This window comes from Mastomys coucha, unplaced genomic scaffold, assembly GCF_008632895.1.
Source record: "Mastomys coucha isolate ucsf_1 unplaced genomic scaffold, UCSF_Mcou_1 pScaffold1, whole genome shotgun sequence".
NCBI classification, from domain to species: Eukaryota; Metazoa; Chordata; class Mammalia; order Rodentia; family Muridae; genus Mastomys; species Mastomys coucha.
The window spans coordinates 74,099,468-74,118,762 of NW_022196891.1; the positions used below are offsets into that span (position 1 = coordinate 74,099,468).

Consider the following 19,295-nt stretch of genomic DNA (forward strand, 5'->3'; position numbering starts at 1 on the left):
GTTTCCTTTGTCAATTCAATTCTAAATCTCTTCCTTTTTTGCCTCAGCCAGACTCTTTGGATAAGGGCAAAAAGCAGCCATATCCTTCACCAAAATACCACAAGAATGATCTCTAAACAACATACTAAAGTTCTTCTCTGCAACATCTTCAGCCAGGTCCCCTCGGCACCACTGTCTTCCATGCTTTGACTAGTATGGCCCATTAAGCCCCCTTAATGCATTCCACTGCTTTACTAATCCAAAATCCACATTCTTCTAAACAAAAGCCTGGTCAGACTTGCCACAGCGATATCCCAGTTCCAATAACAACTTCTGTCTTAGCTAGGGTTTCCTTCCTTGCCGTGAAGAGATGCCATGACCAAGGCAACGCTTCTAAAGGAAAACATTTAATTGGGGCTGGTTTACAGTTTCAGAGATTCAGTTAATCATCACCACAGTGGGAAGTATGCAGCCTAAGGGCAGATATGGTACTGGAGGAGCTGAAAATTCTATCTTTATCTGAAAGCAGCTGGAGGAGACTGGATGTGTTTCATACTGGGCATAGCTTGAGCATTTAAGAGCTCCAAGCTCCGCCTCTACAGTGACACACTTCCTCTAACAAGGCCACACCTCCTAATAGTGCCACTTCCTATGGCCAAGTATTCAAACACATGTCTCTGTGGGGGCCAAACCTATTTAAACCACCACATATCTCCGCTTCCTGGCTGCTATGGAGTGAGTGACTTCCACTGCCACAAGCCTGCCACAGTGGTCTGCCTTAAAGCAGGGTAACCTTGATCTGAAACCTGAGAAGCCACAAGCTAAAACCAGGCATTCCTCCTTCCCAGTTGGCATCTCAGTTATTTGCCACAGCCAGACAAAGATGAGTAACACAGTGCTGGACTCTTGAGAAGTGTTCACTGAAGGTTGGCTGGCTTGGTGAGATAGCCAATTGAGCACCACCTAGATCTGACTCCAGTCTCTGCCATGGATGGGCGGGACTTATGCCAGTTAATTAGCCCATCATGTTCAGTTTTTCCATCTGTAAATAGGAGAGGTGACTCTAAGGTAGTTCAGAGGATTATAACTGCAAAATCAATATGGAGTTATAAGCCCAGGGACTCAGCAAATGGTGACTGCCAGCAGCTATCAATTTAAGTCATCAAAAAAAGAAAAGTATAATAACCACTACCAAGAAATTTGAAATATTGCTTATGTGTCTATAGGACAGTCCAAGAAACTGCTTCTGATTGATAGGAATAAAGAATCCACTAACAGAGTGCAGGCTAGACTGGGCAGTGTTTCTAAGACCTTTTATAAATTAAAAAAAAAAAAAAAAAATCCGTTTTCTTGGCATTGATAATGTGTCTCCAAAGAACTTCCATGAAGTGTATTTCCTCAACAGTTCTCCTTGTCTCTAAACTCTAGCTGTACTTTTTCAGTAAATGTGAAGATGGGGTGTTTTAAGTCACTGGGTTTATGTTTGCATTTCTTGCTGAATGTGGAGTGACAGTATAGAGCTATCCCTAGTACAGTAGGGGGCATGTCTTTTTAAAAGGAGGGAAATCACACCTGAGGGCAGCTTCGTAGAGTGATCAATGATTTGAAACATTAGCCAAGTCTGGTGCATGGTGTGTGTAGCTACAACAGCACCAGTGGCGCGTGGGCACTGAGCCTGTGAGTTTGAGAGAGAGGCTTGGGTAGGGGAGGGTCTCCTTCAAGTGGGGACAGGGATCAGAGTTTAACTCCTCTCAGCTTGGTGCTGCAGCCGGAAGCCAAGGCAGCACTTGGCTTCTCCTGCCACCCCCACCCCAGGCTTATAGATTGCTCATAAACATCACGGCCAGCTTGTTTGCAGCAGCAGGAAGCCAAAAGCCAGTACCTCAATAGGACTTAATCTGAGGGAAGCCACCTTGGGATTATACAGCTCAACTACTAGCCGTGGTGTTTCTCACCTGCCTGACTGGAACATGCAACATGTAATTGCTTCTCAGGGAAAAACAAAAAATCTGTCAGTAGCCCTGTGGGAACCACTCCAGGGCTCCATCAGAGCAGGGGCTACAAAGAAGCGGGTGCATATATATGTCAGCAGGTTGCCTAGGCAACAGGTCTCCCAGGCAAGGCAGTCCACACAAGCTTCATGCAGGTCTGTCTTCTCTGTAGCAGGGAGACTGATCCCCCAGCAAACCCTGTCCTGTGACAAGGTGTCAGAGTAGTGGCATGCAGGCATCCCAGTGCTGCACTGGCTGTGGCTTTCCCCAGGGAAACTTGAGTTTTCCTTCCTCTGGGGCAGAGGAAGGATGTATACAGACACAGGCAAGAAATGAGCCATTGCTCAGGTTTGATGGGGCCACTGTGGGGGAAGCCAAGCTGGGCCCTTGGGTCCTTCCACTCTGCAGTATAAGGAAGGAGCATGGAAGCATGGGGAGGGGACACTCATGCATGGTGCAGGCTCTGCCCTCCCCGCACAGTAGTGGTCTCCAGCTGAGAAGCACCCTGACCTTGGTGTGACTGACTGCAGGGAGCTCACCTGCTTTGCAAGAGATGGCAGTGCTGGAACTCTGAAGTGATAACTCCAGGCAAATCAAGTAGATGCAAAGAAAGGAGGCTTGGGGGCAGGGTATGCCATGCTTTACAGTCAGTGTGTGGGGGCAGCCTGTGCTGGAGCCCAACCAGGAGCACTCACTGCCTGAGGAAAGCCTGAAGGGAGGACCCCCAGGCCAGCAGCTGAATGCAGCACCACCAGGTGTGGGAGCATTTGACATGTCCATGGAGCGCATGACACCCTCTCCTGTGGCTAGGGGCTGCTCTGCAATGCTGCTCCTGACCTCTGAGGTGGAGGAAGGCTGCACCTCTCCTTCCAGAGAAGAGCTGGGTGGCAGCTACACTCTAAATTTAACCCAAAGCTGCCTTCCATAGGCACATGTGCTCGTGACTGCACAGGCTGTCTGTGGACAGATGAGGATAATGGCTGGAGGGAATTAGCAAGTCTGGGGAGGAGGGCCTATCAGCAGAGGACAAATTTAGGATCTTTGAAGACATCTGGTCAGCAGGCCGCAGCCTGTGACTGACAGGGATTAATAATGGAAAGCCCTTAGTTCAGTGTTTCTGGAGCCTCACCCATCCACATCTAGGGCTGCAATCTGCCCAGTGCTAGCCGCTTCCATGTGGACAATGGAGGGTTTAGGCACCTGATTTTTTATCTCTTTGTGAGTCTAGGGCTCCAGTCTTTCTTCTCTATGCAACTGCCCGGAGTATTTTCTAATCAAGAACATGTTGAGGTGCTGTTGCTTCCCTTGTCATCTGCTAGACGGTATCCCGCTTAGCAAGCGCTGGCCGGTGGCCCCAGAGCTATGGCTAGCCAATTGCACCTCAGTATTCTCTCAGGAGCTTCCAGCTTCACTGTCCCCTAGTGATTCATGTTTGAAGGCATTGTTCCCAGCCCCCAGTGCTATGGGAAGGTGCTGGAGCTTAAGAGGAGCCTCGTGGGAGGAAGTTGGGTTATTACAGGTTTGATCTTGACTAGAGTCCTGAGACACTGGCTTCCTCTCTTGATAGCCTATCCCCCTTGATATGAGGACTTCCTTTACCACATATGCCTAAACAAGGAACGCTGCATTGCCACAGACAGAGCGCTACCGCTAATGGGCTCAATGCAGCCAGCCAATCATGGGCGGAAACTTAGGAACACATAAGCCAAAGTGAGCCATTTCTTCCCCAAGTATTTTGTCATAGCATTGGAATGTCCACACATAGAACTGATGGAGCTGACACCTGTCACTGTCCTCTCTGCTCCCACCTATCTCACATTCCTCTTCTGCAGACTCAGGCAGCTGGATAAGCATGGCCAGGCTACAGCACAGCAGCTGGTGCAGCTGCTTAACAAGCAGAATCAGCTTCTCCTGGAGCGACAGAACCTGTCAGAGGAAGTGGACCAGCTGCGAGCCCAGGTAAGGTGGGAAGGCACACAGCGGGGCAGCTACAGCCCAAGTACCAAGTAGGCCAGTGCTGAGTGGGAACGCACACAGGGACCTCTGTGGGCCAGGCTGAGGGCAGCAGGCTGAAGGCAGCAGGTGGGCCATGTTGGAGTACACAGAGCCCACAACAGCTCAAGGATAGGACAGCCCAGGGCTGCATGGCAACACACATGGACCTTCTAATTCCCCCTTTCTAGGCCGCGGTGTCACAGCTCCAAATCCCTAAGGATCACATAGGTCAGGTCATAAGCTGGGAGGGAGGGCCTGCCAATTGGTATATTAAAAAGCATAACTGAGGCTTGTCTCTCATCAGACTCAGGCACATGTGTCAACCCAGGCATACCAAAGGCAGCCACACCACGCAGGAACACTGGTGGGGAAGCCTGGGAGGGGAAGAGGAGCAGCACTGCTCAGGCCCAACCTGTGGAGGAGGCAGCTGTGAACTCCTGAGGATTGAAGGACTTTACCAGTAGAACAAAGAGGTGCTCCTAGATGGGCAGGTCTCATGAGAGCAATCAGATGTCTTAGCCCAATGCAGTAGTCCACTGTCTAAAACATGCGCTCACTCTGTCCAGTTAAGCAAGCCAGCAAGGCTGATATTATTGTCTCCATTTTGCAGATAGGGAAACTGAGGCTCAAACAAGCGTATTCAGCTAGCAAATAGGGGCACAGCAAATGGAACCTAAGTCTGACTCCAGAGCCCAAGCTGTCCCCATTCAGGTTAGATAATGGCGGAAAAGAGCCCAGGTGAGTTGGACGGGTGGCACAGCCTGCTGTTCTCAGCAGCTTCTCCTCATCAGAGAGGCTCTGAGGGTTTGCCCCATCCAGCAACTTATGAACAAGGATGTATTCGTGTGCTTGCAGTGGTTAGTGGGAAAACATCTGGACGTGAATAGAACAAAGACCATTTCTCATTCTCCATTCGAAAGGACCTTGAGCTGACAATGTTGACCTGCCCTGAAACTCTGCCTGTTCAGTCTTTTTGTAAATTGCTTCAGGTTCACAGTTGGGAAAGATCCACACTGGACACCGGGCAGAGGGCTCACACAATAGTAGAAGGTATGCACTGGAGGGCTAGAGGGCACAGGTCAGCAAGGTCTGGCCATACACTGGCCACGGTCTGGAATGTGTATAAGCACCCAGTTGTAGTGACTCCTGACACTCCAAGCCGTGTCTGGAAGCAGGACCCAGAAGCCTCCATTTATATGCCATTGAGGTAATTCTTAAAGACAGAAAGAATCTCTTAGTTTGGAGTCATGACCAGAAACAACTCCATTTGAAAACCTTGGCCAAGTCATCCATGGCTCTCTTAAGCTTCTGGCCTCACCTGTTGCATGGGAATTAAGAGAACTGGGCATGTGTAGGGTAGTGGTGTGCCCAATGGGATCTTAGGGACTTAGTAGCCTGAAGTGCCCTAGCCTGAGAAGTTCCCATAGAGCCAGCAGTGACAGGACCATGTTGACTGTGCTGAGTCCATCTCCTGGCAGAGGAGCTGGATTTTGGCCATAACCCACATCTGTGGGCAGGTTCAAGGGAGAGAACTGGTTCATCAGAGTCCAAAGCCCCCAGAGCCGCCTTTGGTGACTAGGCTATTGTGATATATGACGAAGGACTGGGATCTACGGCATGGTGAGCTTTGCCTTTGGACTAATCACCAGTCTTCTTTATGGCACACATAGATTTTAACATGAAACACAGGTATTTTTAGAAGCCCTTTCCTGAGTTTTAAAAGCCTGAGAATTTCTAAATTCACTGCATTTAAAAGAAAATATTCCAGGAACAAGTCTTCCTTTGCAGTGGCAATACAAATGACTTGTCTATCCCTGCTCTCTGATAATGGCCTGGCTGGAGCATTTCTGATGGGGCTTTTTATACTGAAATTCTATCCTGGGTGTTATTTTAAGATGACCAGGATGAAAGAAGTTTGGCAGAGGCAATGGCTCCCTGTTGCAAATGCTGGGAGCAGTTAAGAGGTTTTGCAAGCTCTTTGCTCTCTAAACCCAGAGTCCACTCTTTGGCACAAGTGTTACACTGGTCTCCATGTGCTGGCACTTGGTGGCCTTGGACTAATGGGATTCATTTTTTGCCCAAAATAAACATGAATTGTAAACTGATTTAAAAAAAAAAACAACAGTCCTTGAAGTAAGCAAGTCAAAGTCTGACTGACTGTATCTGGTTGGGGAAGAGGCTCCTTAGGGCTGTGGAGGGAAACGCTGTGCTTTGACCTGTCTCCAGCTGGACTTCTGGGCATCTGAGGCTTATAGCCGCCTTTGTGTCCAGTGTGGCAATGGTGTGGCTGAAGACTTCCATTTTCTCAGCCTGGATGAATTAAGCATAATAGCTTAATTTTGCATGTCAAACTCTGAAAATCTCTGTGTGCTCAGAACCCAAAAGAGAGTGGGTATTTTCTGACCCAGACAGCTGCTTGGGAGCACGTCCTTCAGACTGGCTCTGTTCAGAGAAAGAATGGCGGACTCCGACAGGAAATGGCTTGTTTCTAAGCCTTGATTATTCTAAATGGCTTCTGTTTAGATTTGAATCACACACAGTCTCTTGCCCATGAAGGAAACCTGTCCTGGTTGTGACTATGTACCAATGCCACTTCCGACTGGAGAGCTTACATAGCTGCCATGTGCTAGGAAAGTCACTGTGCAGAGTGATCCTCCAGCTGGTTTATAGTATGCTCCTGCCTCAGGATTGACTAAAAATCAATCAGGTGGCTTTCTTAACGTCTTCACTCACACTGGAAGGAGCTTTTAGAAAAGGGCCTTTAGAAGGCCCTGTGTGGACATGACCGTACTGCTTTGGTCTTACTCTGGCAGTAGCCCTCTCAGCCCTAACTCCAATGTGAGGGCTGGACCAAGCACCTGTTCTCTCTCCTTGCCTGACTTGCCTGAGTAGAGGCCAGAGCTGCCACAGTGGTAGTGTGGAGGTGGCTTGTAGGTGAGGATCCCAGGGTCCCAGGGTCAAGGCTTGAAGCAGAGTTGGGGTCAGAAGCCTAAACACAAAGAGTAACATCTGGCCAGGAAGCGTGGGGTCCCCTGGTGAGGAAATTGGATTCTGTTTGGAGAGAATGGGTCTGGGGAAGGGAAGAGAACAGAAACGCTCTGTCCACTGGAAGGGCTGTTTCTCCCATCAAGATGAGTTAGACTTACTTACTGGGTAATGACTCTGGGTTCAGCTGCCTGGCATGCCGCAATAGCTGTCACCCTGAGCAGCCTGCCTGTTCAGTCCTCAGCATTCAGTCTGGGGAGGGATCCCCTTTGCGTCCCTTCTTATGAATCACTCACAGTTTAGAAAACAGAGTCGGAAGCTGCCGTGTCAGTGCTTAATCAGTTGGCCCTATGACTTTTAAGCATTCTTGGCAGCAAATGCACTTTCTAATTTGATTTAAAGTTGTGCATGGATCCAGCAGCCATATGTGATTATATTCAAGATCATCGACATTATCTCATTACATCAAAGGACTCATTGAACAGAGTTGAAAATAAGCATGAGAGGCAAATTCTAGGGAGGGGAGGAGAGGCCTGCTTTTGAGTAGAAGCAGACATAGGGTTGAGTCTGGTGACTCAGATGGGTAGCTCAAGTGAGGGTGGCCCAGATCCACTGGCTGGTGGGGAGCAGAGAGACAAAAGTGGGGACCTAGAGGTGGTCACCCTTATCTTGTCCTTCCTAGAGCCCAGGGGCTTTGCCTAGCTGACTTCAGGGCCCATACACAGTTAACTACCTGCAAGACAGATGGTGTCTTATGAATGGAACAGAAAATATACCAAATAAAATAATTTACAAAGCCTCCCCCTGAACCAGGAATTTTTGGAAAGAATTCTAAATAGATGAAAACAAACAATTTGATTTCAACCAAATTGTTGTTTTTTTGTTTTTATCCTGATTTTCACCCGAATTGTCAGTCTCAAAAATAAACACTGATACATTCCCAGAAAATATTTTTCAAATAAAAACTGACTCTGTTAAAGTTTGCCCTGATTCTTTCAAAACTGTGTACAAGACACTGTCAACCAAAGTGACTTGCAAATTTTTTTAAATCAACTTGAACATATGCAGCTAGGATGTCATTAACTCCCTGCTGCTGGGTGTTTTAGAGAATGACATAAGACCCCGGCTGCATTTCTAACATAATCACAGGGAAGTCCCAGAGACTTCCCCAAGCAGCCGAAACAGCACACAGTTCACCTAGGCCGTCATCCAGGCGCCTGGTTTGTCACTAATACTGAAGAGCACACTAGACTTCATCTAAGAGGCCTGTTCTAAGAGCTCTTTGTCCAAGGATTTGTACTTCCAGAATAAGAATAGCGGGTGGAAAATGTTGAATTTTATATTGCTTCAGAGGCATTTGCTCCTCTTTCTGCTTTCTGAGTTAGACATTATATTTTGCAATATAAATTCACAATCAAGTTTTTAAAGGGAGCTAAATATTTTAATCCAATTAGACAAGTGAACAAAACACTGAATATTACATGCAGTGGAGATAAGTGGTTCTTGCCTTTAAAAGACTGCAATTCCATCACATTACAACCCCAAATGTCAATGTTGTCTTCATTTTTAACGCTTTCAAACACAAGGCAGCCAGAGGCTCCACTCGGCTGGTGGTGACACGGTCTGTCCTTTGGGAATTCTTAAAATTTATTTCCCATGGAAATATGATTCACATGAAACAGATACCTGCCCCGTGCAGAGAAAGCGCTTGGGAGCCAAAATAATGACATTTGACAGTGGAGGAGTTGTGGTGCTGAGCTGCCTCCCGTCACACCAAGTCCTGCTTTGTCTGAGGACAGTCTCTTCACCCTTTCTACTTTTTCCTGGCTCTGGCTTCTATAGGGGCAGCAGAGCCAGATCTTCCATAGAAGGGAACCACAGCTGTCTTCAAAAGCCCAGACAGGTGGCCAGCAAGGAGTCAGTGATGGCTTATGGTGACTTGTGACTTCCTGCCTTGCTTCATAGCTGACAGTGGCCAGAATCTTGGTATTCCTACCAGAGGCACTGGCCTATGTTGGGGAGACTGCTCTAGGGTCTGACAGGCACTGCTGAGCTTGGTAGATATTACCACTTGCTAAACTAGATGTCCTTCATAACCCACTACAGTCTGTATACTCACAGACAGGATACTCTTTATTCTCCCTGTCTGGGTTGGTCATTGTGGGTTGCCTCCTATCTTGCCCTTTAGAATGCTGTCATGCCAGCTACTCAGTTCTTCATGGATGTACCACAGCAGGCCTTAAGAATCATGGTAGGATCTATACTTAGAGATCAGATGCTCGGCATCTTAAGTACAGGTTAGGTGCCATTGGGAGCCCAGTCCAAGTCCCACTGAATTTTATAGTCACTGTCAGTATCACATCAGGATCATGGGGCCACTGGAGAGAAGTTATGTCATATTCTCTCAGGCAGATGGAATGATATAACCCAATGAAGAAGTCATATATGGGAAAGTGGTGTGGTGGGAAGCACCAGAAGGGAAGGCAGGCCACAGAGAGGATCTAAGGGCCTGAGTGTACCTCTGTCACCTCAGAACAAGCTTGGAAGGACCACTGAGAAAGTTCCTACTCTTAAAGGTAGATGCCTACTGCCAGGGGTATAGGAACAGAGAGTTTGGGTCCTCACCTCATGGGGTAAGGTACACACAGACAGCCAGAAAGAATTCGGACTTGAGTGCTTGTAGGACACTAAAGGGCAGAGAGGCCTGTGGGCAGTCATTAGAAGGCTGAGGTGAGACCAGCCTGGGCCACACAGTGTGAAGGACTGACCTCAGTGGAAAGGAAAAGAAACAAAGGAAATGGCAGCCCAGGCTACAAAGCAAGACTAACCCAGCAGCAAGGACGACTGGGGACTCTAAAGCACGGGTAACGGGCACCTGGGCACCACCTTGGGTCACCCCATAACAGCTCACCTCTTACTTCAGAAAGAAGCTGAGCACAAAACCCAAGGTTTGGGGGAGAAGGCTGTGGTAGAAGGGAAAAGTGGCAAGCAGGAGGGCCAGCTACACCAGGCTGGACCTCAGAATGCAACGGGATCTCTCCTCTCCTCCCAGGGCAGTCAGAGGGACCACACCAGGGGTCATGGTAGCACATGAGGGCTGAATGGGCAGTTGTGAGAAGCTCAAGCTGAGAACATCCCCTAGACACACACCTTCTCTCCTAGACGGAGAGCACGGTGGCTCTGGAGCTGAGGACAGAAGTGCACATTAGTAACACCCCTGACACATGACTGCAGAGAAGTCAGACTATGATAGTAACTCACATTTTTGTGTCTCTGGTACTGTGTGGAAAGATCAGGCAGCACTGAAGAATGTCACTCTGGCAGGCAGTGTGGCAGAGACACTCGGAGTGCACAACTTGAAAAGGATATGCAGTGGCAATAAGAAACTGCATGCCTACCCAAATCGAGGCCTAATACTGGCTGGAGAGGGACAACTCTTGCTCCATGAACATGTGACTGCATGTGTGTCTGTTTTGCTTCACATCCTATCACCCCAGGAGGTTGTCCCCCATCAGAAGGGCGGGGCATGTGACAACAGGGAGCCCAGAGATACATTACTAGATGGCCTTGGGATCACAGGCACCCAAAGGCTGACAGAGAGATGCATTTCTGGGTTAATAAAGATCCTGCTGCAAAGCTCCATTCTCTGCCACAGGGCCTCCACTCATCTGAAGTGAAGGAGGGATTTTTTCTGCCCAAGTTCATTCACCTCTGACTTCTGAAATATGCTTGTCATGGTTCGCGCTGCTTCATGTTCAGTCACTTTCTTGGGTTAGAAGCCCTTGTGTCTAGGGATACAGGATACCGGGCAGCAGTCTTACCTGGCTGTCCTCAGAGCACCAGGGCGAGGGCTATCCCAACTAGTGACTTTCAGAACCAGTATCAGCTTGTTCAGTGAAGGCTGCCATCAGCCTTACTGCTGGTTAAACTGGTCACAGGCTCTGGTGACTGACACATGTCCCAGACCCACTATGGCAGAGTCTGAGAACACAGCTCCCCTGGGCTCTGAAAAGCTCCTCACTGTGAACCTCACAGTGTCCTGCCTGCCTTGTGCCACAGTCCCACCTCCGTTCTCTGTGAGTAGCCAGTCTACTCATGTGACAGTTCATTAAAATTCACCACCATGCTACTCACACATGGTGCCATCTACCTGCAATGCACACATGACCTTTTCCAAAGGGGAAAAAAACAAGAAAAAGAAAAAGCATTTCCAGCATGTCTCACTCTCCCACCTTAGAAATCCCTACTGCGAGTCATTGGATGCTAGGTCTAGACACAAGGCTGGGTGGGCCTTGGCCTGTGCTCTACCATCCTGGCCCAGTGGAAACTGCAGTTCTGGGGCTACCATAGATAGCTCTCCTCAGACTTTCACAGTACTGTAGCTGTACTGAAGGCCCTGCAGAACTAGGGAGACATTCTGGTAGACCTAGTGGGCTTGTGTGCAGTGTCAGTATAGTCACCAGGGGATGGTGTTTAACACTTGCCTAACCCTTGGCTCTCCCCACTACCAACAAGTGCAAAATCTACCTCAGTATCATGGATCCTACCTTCTAGCATGTGAGTGGAGCACCTTTGCGAGAATGTAAAGACACATCTCTGTATATTACAAGAAACTGCAGGTAACAGACACCTCTGTGTTACTCTGGGCCATCCTAACCTTCCTGACGTTTGCCCATCTGATGCCAGACCAGCTGCCTATGATAGTTCAGCACACTGCCATAATGTCACCTGTCCACAGGTAGAGGTACACACAGGCCTGAAGGACAGACAGGCAGCTGTCAGAAGGAAAGCGTTACAAGTATATGGCTTGATACCGATATACAAACAGGGCTTTCTTTGGTCTCTGGTAGCAGGGGGTAAGGCACAAATTTTCAGTACTGTTGGCTATACATAATTTTCACATTTTTAGCAACAGGAACCTTTTCTCCAAAACTTCAGTGATAACAGCTGACCAAACCAGCAAATGAGAAAACAAATACCCAGGATCTATTTAAACTTACTTTTTATTATCATTTTTTTCCAGTTACCCAGCATGCCACAATCTGATTGCTGACCTGGATGAAACAGAGTGAAATAAATGATTTACAAAGAGATATTTACATTCATCTGATTTGTACTTAATGTGCCACAGTGCACCGAAACCTCCCCAGGGAGACACCACCGGGGACTGCAGGGGGGCTGGTCCTCATGCCATGGTCTGTCCCTGTGCTACAGACACCGAGTGCTTCAGCATCAACTGGCTAGGGCTAGTTGGGAGTGTGTGCTCAGAACAGCATCAAGCCACGTTGTCTCTAAAGTATGCACAGGGGTTAATAAAATGACCTTTCTAAAGACTTGAGTTGTTCCGTTTCCTTTTCATTTTGTAGCAATGACAAAACACACTGAAAGGCACATGTTTGAAGTCAGCCAAGGTGTACTGAAGACCACCTCTCCTCCTGCCGTCACCGTCTCTTCCCCCTCATGCCCATGTCTACCTTTAGCCAGCATCCAGCGTTTCCCATTGAACTGTGTGCACTCAGGAAGCACTCTGCATTATTCTTCCCATTCTCTGAACAACACAAAGCAAACCCCTCCCCCTCCCCCCCAAAAGGCATCTTTGGCTCGATGGTGTCATATTTTTGTCTTCAATAGCAGTATTTGAGAGGAGCCTAAAAACAAATGTATGTGAAATTAGAAAATTTACTTAACAGTATATCAAATATCTGTACACAGATCATATTCTTAGTCTAAAATAGTATTTCTACTATACAGTCAAGCCCTCAAATGCTTCAAAGGAATACAAACGGACACTGGAAGGTCTGGGGTGTAGCTCAGTGGCAGAGCATTTGCCCAGCATGTGTGAGGCCCTGGGTTCCTTCCCCAGCACCACAAAACAAATGAAAACAAAACAAAACAAAACAAAACAAAAACAAAAGCAAAGGGACAGATGGAAATACAGCCTGGCTGCTGAGATGGTCATGAAGTCTGAGGGAGGGCTGAAACACTAAGGGCAAGCCTGCATGTGAGACCTCACCTCTCCCTGCCAGCAGCCCAGGGCTCTCAGCTGAGGCCTGGTGTCCACATGCTCAGCCTGCCCCTCACAAACATGCAGCTTAGGCCATGGAGTGGTGGCAGCATGACGGTGCATGGGCCATCCTCATCTCTGGGGCGTGTCAAAGGTGCAAGCCTAGAACAGCAGAACTTCTGAGTCAGAAGTTGCTGGTTTCATCAAATGTGCTAGACATAAAGCTGTCACAGGTTTTAACTGTCCTCAATTCTGTTTTATGTATACCAGGAATAAATTATACAATATTCTAAAAATAGCACCTTTAGAGAGTTGTAGAGGTCACTTTATTTCAGCCTCGTGGATCTGCCAACCCCAGTTGATTTTGAGGACAGCACATGTAAGAATGTCCCCAAATTTGGCTGTGAGAAATATACATGCATGCCTGACTAACTGGTCCCAAAAGTCATTCCTCTCTCGGTTGAACTCACAAGAGCAAAGCCAAGTTCTACAATTGTAGCTTATGAGGTAAAAATCAGAAAGACACCGCGTCCAAAACAATGTAATCAGACATTCTAGCCATCAATTACTCAAGTCTAAGTCAAACTGACATGAAGGGTTAAAGATACACTTGCCTGAAGTGTGCAGAGCAGTGTGTGTGTTATCAGGAAGACATTAGTGATAAGCTGCATTCCTTGAGAAGTCTGGGCCCACACCCTTTCTTATTAAGACCTTTAGGGTCTGCAACCTACTCTTTCTCTGGCATCCTAGTAGACGTGCCTTAAAATCTACTGCTGGTGGCCAGTGACTGCACTCCTAGCCCTTTACTGGTTTGAACAAGCATGCCATTGGAATTTTGGTTAAGTAAAAACACCCTGTATGTGTTTTATGTAAGAGGAGTTTATCTCTTTTCCTATCACACCTTCATACATGGTTGGTTAATAACTGCTGGGGCTATAATCATTATTCCAGAAAAGAAGGAAATTTAGTTTTCTGAAATTACAGAGCCATATCCAACAACAACAAACAGAGAAGCAGCAGATTGACACAGGGCTTTATTTAAGCTGTCTGTACGAAGGAAGTAATGTCCCTGTCAGAGAGCGTGAGATACTGAGGGTGGACAGTGTACAAAAATCAGGTTCTTGGTAGTTACTGCACACCCTGTGGGTCATAAACGTAAGGACACAAACATCTGTAGTGTGGCCAGCCGTGACAGTGAGGATAGCATCCGGGTTCACAGCTGTGTGTGCTTCAAACCCTTAACCAGATGACCAGATCTTGTATGGATCTAGCAGAAGAACTAGAAAGTCAGAATATGTCAGACTACGAATCTACAGGGAGGTGACTCGATGACCAATTCAGAGGTTTCCTTTTTATTTAAATAAATACTTTACATTTCATGCTTGCCTGTAATGCACTACCAGGAGCAAGCTAAGGGGACTGTGACGTAGACAGTACAGACGGTAGCAGCAAAGTGTGGACACTGAGGTGTGGTGGAGACCCTGCAGTTAGTGAGGAAAGAGAAGCACGTGGCCCCTGCAAGAAGTCAGCTCTGAAAAGCTGGAGGTCAGGTGGGAAATGGAAACAATACTGGAATAATCTAGGTCATGAGTGTAGAGAGCAAAGCTGTGTGAACGCTGGCAGCAGTCTGAGTAGAAGTGGCCAGTTTCCTCCCAGACAGCCCTGCGTGGAGACAAGGGGTCAAGGTGGAGTTGGTAGGAGCTGGACTCACAAAGCTAGAGCTGCATCCGGACATGACGATGCCAGGTTTCAGGCCATTTCAACTGCCAGAACCCTAAGCCGTAGGTCTAGGCGACATAAGATTTTAGAGTCCCCTCTCCACACCTCTGATCTACCTCCGCCGGTTCACTGACATCTGGTGGAGGGTGTAAGGGAAGAATTCTTGAACCCACCTGCGGTGACACTCAGGGAGTCAAGGATGGGATGAGTAACCCTTGAATGGCTGTGGACCAAGGGCCAGGTGTGAGGAGTGGCCAGCCTGAGGCATTGTCAATGTCCCCTCATTAATCTTCACAAAGTATCCTTGGCCAAGGTCATGAAATTACCCTAAGACTTGGAAGGAGAGACAAACAAAAGCAGCTGTGTGCTTAGTGTACAGTGTGCTCCCGGAGGGAGTAAATGCTCTGCACATCAGCCAGGCTCAGCTTGCTTTTCTTCCTCTCCTACTTCTTTCTTACAGAATGGATGCAAAGAAACTTAAAGGACATACCCTCTAATCTACTTTCTTGTCGATGTGAAACATTCAACATACTTCTATGGTGGAAGAAAGAAGGCTGCAGATATAAGAATGTACATCTGTTTAACTTCCTACTTCCTACTAAGGGTAAACTCACCCAGGTAGAAACATGAAAACTTAGGACAAAGTCTACGTCTGTCTTAGCTGCCTCAGGAAAAGGCCCTTAACACCCAGCAGTCCCAGCGGCCAGCCACTGCCAGCAGCGGCTCTGCTTCCCTAAGTCTGAGCCTAGAGGCCAAGACACCTGCATGAGAACACGACCTCCTACTCAAAAGACAATGCAGTAACACTGTCACACTGTAGTCTTCCATTTGGGAGCTGTCAGGTAGTAACTGGAATCCAGTTCCACGATCACTCCTTGGAGCAGTTCCCTCTTGCTTGCTGCAAGATAGGCTTTGATCCTTGGACTTCATAGTCTGCTTTGGAAAGTGTCAGCTCCTAGCACCAAAGGGTTTAATCTGAAGATCATCATTAATGAAGGAGAAAAATGAGGTTTGCATACATGTCCCCTCTCAGTGAGAAATGTTTGGGTTGGGAGACATGAGTATGTACAGAAAAATAAAAGCTAGAGGTGTTTGTTTTGTTGTTTTCCCTGATGGCTTGATTCAGTAATGAATGTACCTTGATAAGAAGAAACACATCAGCGTCTTATCCTTTACTTCCTACTGTGGGAATGTTTGTGATGTGTTCATTTTGCCGAGCAGAGTTCACTTCTCATCACTGGGTCTCAGCTTTCTCCATTACTTTATGCCAGGCTATCCTCTCACACCCACTCACATGAACCACCATCAACATCCATTTGCCCCACCACGCCCTTGGCACTGGTGTTGGGGATTTTCTCATTTCAGCTCCAAGGGGTTAAATTACAGCATCTCTTCTCCCAAAGATTCTAACCAGATTCTAACCAACAGATACAGTCCCAGAGCCTTACCATTATTTTTAACATAGGAGAAAAAGTGCATGATTCTAATAGGTGTGTACATTCCTTGCATATGGGTCAAAAGAAAACGCAGGCAATGACCTGTGAATTGGAGCTGCGCTTGCTAACATGACAACACAATTCTTATCACTAAAAAATAAATACTACTGTAATATAAACAAAACCATAAAGGACATTCAAAGTTTTAACATCTGAGAAAAAGCTAATTTACCTATAACTGAAAGTAAAAACTTCAGAACTGGTAAGGCAAACACCTGTTCACCTTGGTGTATAGATTTGGCGACAGCAGGATCATTATACTGTCTACATTCTTCAGCCATCAGAGGTGATAAATATCAAGAAAGGGAAAAGGTTGCCAAGCCCAGGGGAAATACTCTCTGGTACAAAGTAGGTCCTAAGACTCTCGGTGACTCTGCACCTTCAGGACTTGGTTGAAACAATGTCCATTTGCTCTTGAAATCTGGGCTTCTTCCACAATAGCCAGCAGGAATTAAGAAACATGTGTATCTCATTGGCCCTTCAGTCCTCTCAATGTTTCCTAAGGATTTCCAGCCAAATGTCAGTGATACACACTTCATGTGCTGGTCAGACATGCGTTGCTAAACTCTTACATACACACACCACCACCCTTCAACAACTGCTTGTTCAGAAATATAAACTAAATCTTCTTAGTCTAATTAGTTCTTGATTTATCTCCTAGAAAGTTAAAAATGTACCTAGAATCAGTGTGTCTCATTCAGCCTTCACTGCTAGGGAAAACCAAAAACCAAAAGCAGATGACACTTGATGCACAAATGAACGATGGGCTCATGACTCCCAAAGATTGTAGAATTCCTTCTGAAGGTTGCTATGATAGTAAGACAGTAGCAGCAACAGCATGGGACCTTGGACTGAGATACAATTTCATGCAAAAACAAAACTGGAGTGTCTGTGTATATGGTTTCATGTGGTGAGAGGTGGTGAGGGTGAAGACCCTGGCTGGTCAGGGATGTCAGAAGGTGCCCTGCTAACTGTAAGAGCGAGGACTGGTGGAGATGTCCAGGATCATTCTCGGTGGCCGAGTCTAAGATGACAGTGTAGAGACTGAAAGGGACTTATTCCCGTCCACTTGCTGAGTAGGAGAACTGAGGAAAGTGTGGCCGCCGCTCGTTGTCCATGCCATCCATGCCATCGTCGTCATCTGTGGGCGGCAAACAGCGCTGTCATTTATGTTTCTACTGTTGCTATGCCTACACACTCAGAGACAGTATGTCTCGTCAACTTTGCAGCAAAACTGAGTTTAAAAAACTGTGATCTTTATATACACATGGTCTACAAATAAAGAATATTATAAAATCATCTCTAAGAAAGCAAAATTTCAAGATTCAATACTTTAGGAAAAATGTTACTGAAAAAAAATACTACTTTCAAGAATCTTGCATTTCAGGAAAGCATAAAGTTCTGAATTCTAAGTCACTGAATCCTACAGACGCCGTGGGGTCTAAGTCACTGAATCCTACAGACGCCGTGGGGTCTAAGTCACTGAATCCTACAGACGCCGTGGGGTCTAAGTCACTGAATCCTACAGACGCCATCGGTCTCCAGAGTGCCTGCAGTTTTCACCCTGGTGACCTAGGTGTGACTGCAAACTCATCCTCTTAAGCAACATTAGTATTTACTATTGATTAACTCACTATTCTCTATTTCCTTACAGTAAAAAAGAAAATAGAAATAGAAAATAGAAATAGAAAATAGAAAAAACATGAAAAACCAGCAGGTAGATTTCAAGTCCTGGTTCATCAGGAAAACAAGAAAGAATTTGCAAGCTGTGGGGGCAGGACAGCATGTATGAATGCCCTCTCTTATCTCTTTCCTGTATGTGAAGGGCCACAATGAACCAAGCCCCTTCCTCCCTAAGGGTGTGGCCAAGTACTAGAAAGCTCTATCTAAGACACTCCTGCTCATCTACACAGCCCGCTGCACACCCTCCTGTAAGCAGGATACACTAGTCAGTACAAGCTACTACAACATGATTTGTTTTATTTTTTTATCTGTGTGTATGTGAGGGTGGGCCTGTGTTTATGGAAAGCCCAGGAGTACAAGTGCCCTCAGAGCCTGGAGGAGGCCTCAGATGCCCTGGGTGCTGGTTACACAGTACACTTATAGACTTGATATAAGCTACAGTCATTTGGGAAGAGGGGCGTCCAATTGAGAAAATACCTCTCTCAGGTTGCACTGTAGGCAAGTCTTCAGGGGTATTTTCTAGATTAATGATTGCTATGAGAAGGTCCACCACACTCTGGGTCACCCCTTGATACATACACGTCCTGGGTTATATAAGAAGGCAAGCTGAGCACGCTGTTGGGAGCTGCCCAGTAAGCATGCCCTCTACAGCAGCTCCTGCCCTCTACAGCAGCTCCTGCCTCCAGGTTCCTGCCTTAAGCTCCAAATTTCCTTTGATGATGGACTGTGATCAGGATATTGTAAACCAAATAAATTCTCTCCAAGTTACTTCTCATCATGTTTTTTTTTTTTTTAATCACAGCAATATAAACAAAGTAAAGCACCCTGGAACTGGAGTTACACGTTATGAGCCCCACAGTGTGGCACTAGGAACTGAACCAAGGTCCCTCTAAGAGCAGCAGCTGTTCTTAATTACTGAGCCATCATCTCAATCTAGCCTTATAACCTTTTTTTTTCAAGCAAAATATTTCTATTTCCTTAAATCCATTAAGTGAGGTAGTCCCATTCTTTTTGTTTTCCAGGTTCTGTTGGGAGCATTACTTTCATGAACAGAAACTACATGTATCCAATAAAAGGCTTTGCCTTCATCTGAAAAATGATTTTTTTAAACTCTTTTCCATATTCTCTTCTTAATGCACAGGGACCTCAGAAGCGAGGCTGAACTGGCCTTACCTAGCTTGTTCAGGTCAAATGCATCAAAAACTACTGGTGCAGTAGATAGAAACACTCCACACATAGTTTGCGTAGGACACTACACAAATTCCCCTCTGCAGAGACAGCTGCCTTGCCAGCAGCTGAGCAGCAATCCTAGGTCATGCTGGGGCAGGCAGAAAGCTCAGCCTCCTGAGAAAATATGGGTTCAGAACTAAGCCAATGGCATACATCTTCTAGATCAAATTCTTTAGCTGGAGTGTGTTTGAGGTATCCGCCATTGAATCTCAC

The 19,295-nt window shown here is 46.7% G+C and overlaps 2 protein-coding genes across 9 annotated transcripts in view; one reads left to right on the top strand and one right to left on the bottom strand.

Moving 5' to 3' along the window:
- Window positions 1-12,283, top strand: part of Sdccag8 (serologically defined colon cancer antigen 8) — a 194,770-nt gene extending 182,487 nt beyond the window's left edge. For 3 of the 4 annotated variants that reach the window (XR_004123669.1, XR_004123667.1, XR_004123668.1), the window contains 3 exons: window positions 3,803-3,929; window positions 4,576-4,703; window positions 11,974-12,283. Coding sequence is in view for 1 of the 4 variants with exons in the window: in XM_031390771.1 (XP_031246631.1) it covers window positions 3,803-3,929; window positions 11,974-12,003 (157 nt within the window). In the remaining 3 variants the exon portion in view is untranslated. The remainder of the gene's footprint in view (window positions 1-3,802; window positions 3,930-4,575; window positions 4,704-11,973) is intronic. The other variant, XM_031390771.1, reaches the window with a different exon arrangement.
- Akt3 (AKT serine/threonine kinase 3) overlaps window positions 11,936-19,295 on the bottom strand; it is a 238,624-nt gene continuing 231,264 nt past the window's right edge. For 4 of the 5 annotated variants that reach the window (XM_031390820.1, XM_031390809.1, XM_031390795.1 and 1 more), the window contains exon 15: window positions 11,936-17,310. In XM_031390820.1, coding sequence (XP_031246680.1) covers window positions 17,225-17,310 — 86 coding nt within the window. In that variant the 3' untranslated portion in view covers window positions 11,936-17,224. The remainder of the gene's footprint in view (window positions 17,311-19,295) is intronic. The other variant, XR_004123675.1, reaches the window with a different exon arrangement.